The sequence below is a fragment of the Limulus polyphemus genome, unplaced genomic scaffold (genome assembly GCF_000517525.1).
Source record: "Limulus polyphemus unplaced genomic scaffold, Limulus_polyphemus-2.1.2 Scaffold9869, whole genome shotgun sequence".
NCBI classification, from domain to species: Eukaryota; Metazoa; Arthropoda; class Merostomata; order Xiphosura; family Limulidae; genus Limulus; species Limulus polyphemus.
Genome location: NW_013675479.1, coordinates 12,163 through 19,387, shown reverse-complemented (window position 1 = coordinate 19,387; position 7,225 = coordinate 12,163). Strand labels below are relative to the sequence as shown.

The 7,225-nt window shown below is 32.8% G+C and overlaps 1 protein-coding gene across 1 annotated transcript in view; it reads right to left on the bottom strand.

The window, feature by feature from the left end:
- Positions 1-324: 324 nt before the first annotated feature.
- The window catches only part of LOC106476126 (protein farnesyltransferase subunit beta-like), an 18,748-nt gene continuing 11,847 nt past the window's right edge, over positions 325-7,225 (bottom strand). The window contains exons 4-6 of the mRNA XM_013936797.2: positions 5,357-5,448; positions 686-735; positions 325-442 (exon numbers count right to left, since the gene is read on the bottom strand). Coding sequence (XP_013792251.2) covers positions 342-442; positions 686-735; positions 5,357-5,448 — 243 coding nt within the window. The 3' untranslated portion in view covers positions 325-341. The remainder of the gene's footprint in view (positions 443-685; positions 736-5,356; positions 5,449-7,225) is intronic.

Sequence of the window (7,225 nt, the reverse complement as noted above, 5' to 3'; positions counted from 1 at the left end):
TTTCTACATACAACCATACTGTCATATTTCTACATACAACCATACTGTATATTTCTACATACAACCATACTGTCATATTTCTACATACAACCATACTGTCATATTTCTACATACAACCATACTGTAATATTTCTACATACAACCATACTGTCATATTTCTACATACAACCATACTACCCTATTTCTACATACAACCATACTACCATATTTCTACATACAACCATACTGTAATATTTCTACATACAACAATGCTGAGATAATATTTCCATGGAAAAACTTCCTGTGTTAATATATTTAAATACAAGAAAAATTTTAAACTATTAATTTCCAGTTGAAAAGAACTACCTGTCTATTACTTGGTATGCCTCTTCAGTTCCTATTATACAGAGGGCATTAACAGCAGCATAAGTAGGGGCAAGATGGGCTAGTTGGTAGGGTCCACCTTCACACAAGAAATATATTTACTATAACTTTGTCTGATTACCTCAACTGTTAAGTGATCAAAGAATCACTTAAAAGTAATAAATCAATTTATTAGGAATTATTAATCAAGTCCTTGATCAATATGCAAACATTATTCATTTCATTAAGATCATTTTTACTCTAACCTAGAAGATTAATTAGAATTTTTTTTACAAAAATAGATATTAAACACCATATAGAATATTTAAATTATAAAGTTTACCTCCAAATCCACCATCGGGATGTTGACATTTTGAAAGGAATGCAGAAACCCTGCAAAATATATCATACATGTCATTAAGTAACAAGGAAAACCAGATCAACAAACAAGAGCCTGTAACAGGTACGTTCAGTTAATACATAACCTGTAAGAAAGTTTACTAGGTATAGACATGTTATTCTGCTAAAGTTTAGAAAGCAGAGAAGCCAAATTCTTATATTTTACAAAGCAAAATTAATTTTACAGTTTTACAAAAATAAATTATTAGTAGTCAAAAGAACACATGATACTGGAATGTCAAGTGTTCACCAAATATACCAAAAACAAAAGAAAAATAACATAGTTCTTAGTACTAGTCAAACAGACCCATGATACTGAAGTGTCATGTGTTCACCTAAAATACCAAAAACAAAAGAACAATAATAAAGTACTTAGTACTATTCAAACAAACCCATGATACTGAAGTGTCATGTGTTCACTTAAAATACAAAAAACAAAAAATCAATAATATAGTACTTAGTACTAGTCAAACACACCCATGACAATAGTTTCAAGTGTTCACCAAAATTAACAAAAACAAAAGAACAATTATATAGTAATTAGTACTAGTCAAACAGACCCATGATACTAAAGTGTCATGTGTTCACCTAAAATACCAAAAACAAAAGAATAGTAATTAGTACTAGTCAAACAGATCCATGACACTAGTTTCATGTATTCACCCAAACTACTAAAAAAAACAATATAGTACTTAGTACTAGTCCAATAGACCCATGATATTGTAGTTTCATGTATTCACCTAAAATACCAAAAAAGAACAATATAGTACATAGCACTAGTCAAACAGACCCATGATACTCAAGTGTCAGGGTGTTCACCTAAAATACTAAAAACAAAAGAACAATAATATAGTACTTAGTACTAGTCAAACAAACACATGATACTAAAGTGTCAAGTGTTCACCTAAAATACCAAAAAAAAACAACGTAGTACTAGTCAAACAGACTCATGATACTGTAGTGTCAAGTGTTCAGCAAATATACCAAAAACAAAAGAACAATAATATAGTACTTATTACTAGTCAAACACACCCATGATACTCAAGGGTCAGGGTGTTCACCTAAATACTAAAAACAAAAGAACAATAATATAGTACTTATTACTAGTCAAACACACCCATGACAATAGTGTCAAGTGTTCACCAAATTTAACAAAAACAAAAGAACAATAATATAGTACTTAGTTCTAGTCAAACACACCCATGACAATAGTGTCAAGTGTTCAGCTAAAATAGCAAAAAGAAAAAAACAATAATATAGCACTTAGTACTACTCAAACACACCCATGACATTACTGTCATGTATTCACCTAAAATACCAAAAAAGAACAATATAGTACTTAATACTATTCAAAAAGACCCATTATACTGAAGTGTTATGTGTTCATCTAAAATTCCATAAACAAAAGAACAATAATATAGTATTTAGTACTAGTCAAACAAACACATGATACTAAAGTGTCAAGTGTTCATCAAATATACCAAAAACAAAAGAACAATAATATAGTACTTAGTACTAGTCAAACAAACCTATGATACTCAATGTCATGTGTTCACCTAAAATACCAAAAACAAAAGAACAATAATATGGTACTTAGTATTAGTCAAACAAACCCATGATACTGAAGTGTCAAGTGTTCACCAAATATACCAAAAACAAAAGAACAATAACATAGTTCTTAGTACTAGTACTGAAGTGTCATGTGTTCACCTAAAATACCAAAAAAAACAATATAGTACTTAATACTATTCAAAAAGACCCATGACACTGAAGTGTCATGTGTTCACCTAAAATTCCAAAAACAAAATAACAATAATATAGTACTTAGTACTAGTCAAACAAACACATGACACTACTGTCATGTATTGACCAAATATACCAAAAAAAAGAACAATAATATAGTACTAAGTACTAGTCAAACAGACCAATGATACTAAAGTATCATGTGTTCACCTAAAATACCAAAAAAAAACAATATAGTACTTAATACTATTCAAAAAGACCCATGACACTGAAAATAACAATAATATAGTACTTAGTACTAGTCAAACAAACACATGATACTGAAGTGTCAAGTGTTCACCAAATATACAAAAAACAAAAGAACAATAACATAGTTGTTAGTACTAGTCAAACAAACACATGATACTGAAGTGTCACGTGTTCACCTAAAATACAAAAAAACAAAAGAACAATAATATAGTACTAAGTACTAGTCAAACAGACCACTGAAACTAAAGTATCATGTGTTCACCTAAAATACCAAAAACAAATGAACAAGAATATGGTACTTAGTATTAGTCAAACAAACTCATGATACTCAATGTCATGTGTTCACCTAAAATACCAAAAACAAAAGAACAATCATATGGTACTTAGTATTAGTCAAACAAACCCATGATACTCAACGTCATGTGTTCACTTAAAATACCAAAAACAAAAGAATAATAATATGGTACTTAGTATTAGTCAAACAGACCCATGATACTAAAGTGTCAGGGTGTTCACCAAATATACCAAAAACAAAACAACAATAATATAGTACTTAGTACTAGTCAAACAGACCCATAATACTGAAGTGTCATGTGTTCACCTAAAGTACCAAAAACAAAAGAAAAGTAATTAGTACTAGTCAAACAGACCCATGACACTAGTTTCATGTATTCACCCAAAATACTAAAAAAGAACAATATAGTACTTAGTACTATTCAAATATACCCATGATATTGTAGTTTCATGTATTCACCTAAAATACCAAAAAAGAACAACGTAGTACTAGTCAAACAGACTCATGATACTGTAGTGTCAAGTGTTCAGCAAATATAGCAAAAACAAAAGAACAATAATATAGTACTTAGTACTAGTCAAACACACCCATGACAATAGTTTCAAGTGTTCACCAAAATTAACAAAAACAAAAGAACAATTATATAGTACTTAGTACAAGTCAAACAGACCCATGATACTCAAGTGTCAGGGTGTTCACCAAAATTACCAAAAACAAAAGAACAATAATATAGTACTTAGTACAAGTCAAACAGACCCATGATACTGAAGTGTCATGTGTTCACCTAAAATACAAAAAACAATAATATAGTACTTAGTACAAGTCAAACAGACCCATGATACTGAAGTGTCACGTGTTCACCTAAAATACAAAAAACAATAATACAGTACTTAATACTAATCAAACAGACCCATGACACTAGTGTCATGTGTTCACCTAAAATACCGAAAAAAGAACAATAATATTGTACTTAGAACTAGTCAAACAGACCCATAATAACAAAGTGTCATGTGTTCACCTAAAATGCCAAAGAAGAACAATAGTATAATACCTCGTACTAGTCAAACAGACCCATGATACAGAAGTGTCATATGTTCACCTAAGATATCAAAAACAAAAGAACAGTAATATTGTACTTAGTACTAGTCAAACAGACCCATGACACTAGTGTCAAATGTTAACCTAAAATACCAAAAACAAAAGAAGAAGAATATAGTACTTAGTACTTGTCAAACAAACAAATTATACTGTAGTGTCAAGTGTTCACCAAATATACCAAAAACAAAAGAACAATAATCTTAGTACTAGTCAAACAGACCCATGATATTGAAGTGTCATGTGTTCACCTAAAACACCAAAAACAAAAAACAATAATATAGTACTTTGTACTAATCAAACAGACCCATGACACTAGTGTCATGTGTTCACCTAAAATACCAAAATAGAACAATATAGTACTTAATACTATTCAAACAGATCCATGATACTGAAGTGTCATGTGTTCACCTAAAATTCCAAAAACAAACGAATGATTATACAATACTTAGTACTAGTCAAACACACCCATGATACTGAAGTGTCACGTGTTCACCTAAAATACCAAAAACAAAAGAACAATAATATAGTACTTAGTACTAGTCAAATAGCCCCACGATACCGAAGTGTCACGTGTTCACCAGGATTAACAAAAACAAAAGAACAATAATATAGTACTTAGCACTAGTCAAACAGACCCATGATACTGAAGTGTCATGTGTTCACCTAAAATACATAAAACAAAAAAACAAGAATATAGTACTTAGTATTAGTCAAACAGACCCATGATACGGAAGTGTCATGTGTTCACCTAAAATACCAAAAAAAAAGAACAATAATATAGTACTTAGTACTAGTCAAACACACCCATGATACTGAAGTGTCACGTGTTCACCCAAAATTAACAAAAACAAAAGAACAATAATATAGTACGTAGTACTAGTCAAACAGACCAATGATACTAAAGTATCATGTGTTCACCTAAAGTACCAAAAACAAAAGAACAATAATATAGCACTTAGTACTAGTCAAACAGACACATGATACCAAAATATCATGTGTTCACTTAAAATACCAAAAACCAGCACTACAGCCATATCTGCTTATTAGCACCACATCAACATATGATTACCAGTACTACAGCTTTTTTTGTCTGATTACCAGTACCAGAGTTATATCTGATCACCAGTGCCTCAGCACTACAGCTATATCTAATATATTTCACTTGTAGTTAGCTTTGTCTTGAAATTGGCTCCAAAATATTCTCTAATTTGAGGATAAAAGAAATCTTACTTGGATTTTGTTTCATCACTGATGGGTTCATCTAAAAGTTCTAAACTATGAAGAATCCAATAACATAGCCATGGTCGACTAGCGTCCAAACACTGTGAACAAAGTAAAAAACTAAAGTCAAGTATACAATTAAAAACCATGAAGAATCCAGTAACATAGCTATGGTCGTCTAGCATCCAAACACTGTGAACAAAGTCAAAAAATTAAATTAAATTAAAAACCAGCTATTTATACACTAATGCACTAATGAAAATCTAGTTTTTTTTTACTTTTTGTAATATGGGCTATAAAGAAAGGAAATGATGCAATCAACATTTTTTGCACCTAAAAACGTTAGTTTATGTCATGAAGAGTAATCTTTACAGACTTCAACTTCTGTAGGTTCTAATCTGTTTGGTTTCAGTTTATATCATGAAGGGTAATCTTTACAAATCTTAACACTCTCTTAAGTCAAACATGTATTTCCAATAATACTTACCTCCACTCACACTACAGCCATTACTCAACTGCTTAGGCATTTTGCCTTTGCCCATCTAAGCATTGGTCTGAATTTTTCTTGCTTGCTCCAGTAATTTTCCCCACTTAATTGCTCTTGGCAATATTTGTCAGTATCTTATCTACATTAATGCACCCTCTGTCCTGGTACCGTATATAAGCACCTCATTCAGATAATATTATAATTTTTCAAGACTGACCCAATCTCCAGTCTCTAACAACTGGCTCTTAGTGGGGAGAAAGGGTGGGAGAGTGAGAGCGTAGGTAAAGATTATTGGAAATACGTTTTTAATTTAAGAAAATGTTAACTTCCAAAACATACGTACCTCCTGTCACACTACAGCTAGAATCTCACACTGATAGGGTGGAGGTGCTGGTGATGGCATTATCCATACAGAATGTGTCTGTATAGATCGTAGATGTGCCAATAGAAGATTAGCACCCTAATGTGGGAACCACACTACATCCAGAACAGGTATGCTCTTAAATCATGTACTGTGGGTGGAATTTTGCATGATTTATCATGACTATTGTCCAGGCCACAACCAGATAGCTGCAGTTCCACTTCTCAGGGTTAGAATTATAACACCATGGTCCCTAAATTTCACGTTGGTGGCAAGGGCATTTGGACTGCAATGTATACATGCTTGTATATATATACATACCCCAACTTGTAACTATAAAGCGATGCGTTAGAAGCCACCGGAATCACAAGAAGGTAAGCAACACCAAAGTGGATAAACCCTCTCCTCATCCTGGAGATGTCTGAAAGGCAACACCCCAAACTCGGAATGATGGGATCCTGTATGCATTATTTAACCTGAGGAAAAAGAACTCATCTGGTTTGGTATTATGAACACTCATCCTCAATCCTCAAGTATGTGGACAAGGTAAATTCCATTTGTCCCTAGAATTATGGGAAAGATGTGAAAAAAACTGTGCTCAACCAAGGACCCGGGATGGGACCACTCTGCATTTGTAATTACGAGACAATGGACCCTCTTCTGTGAACACTGTACTGAACCAATATTGATAAAAAATAAAGGCCACGCTCAACCCAACCAGAGAGCCAAGCGTCAAATCTGAACTGGTTTTACGAGTAGGCTCTCACATAATCTGGTGCCTCTCCAATCAACATCTGAGAAAGAACATCCAGGGTCCCTGGTAGAAGGACCCCCAACTTTTCCCTCTTCTCGAAGAGTGGAGGAAATTCACTCAAACAATCTGGAGGAATAACCTCTGTCCACCACTCCAGTGATTGGAAACTGGGTATGGTAAAGATTCCCTATGTCCACTAGTAGAATCTGGGAGGGGGGGGGGGGTAATGTGCATTAGGAAAAAAGTTCTGGAAACAGTACAATAGGTGAACCTAGT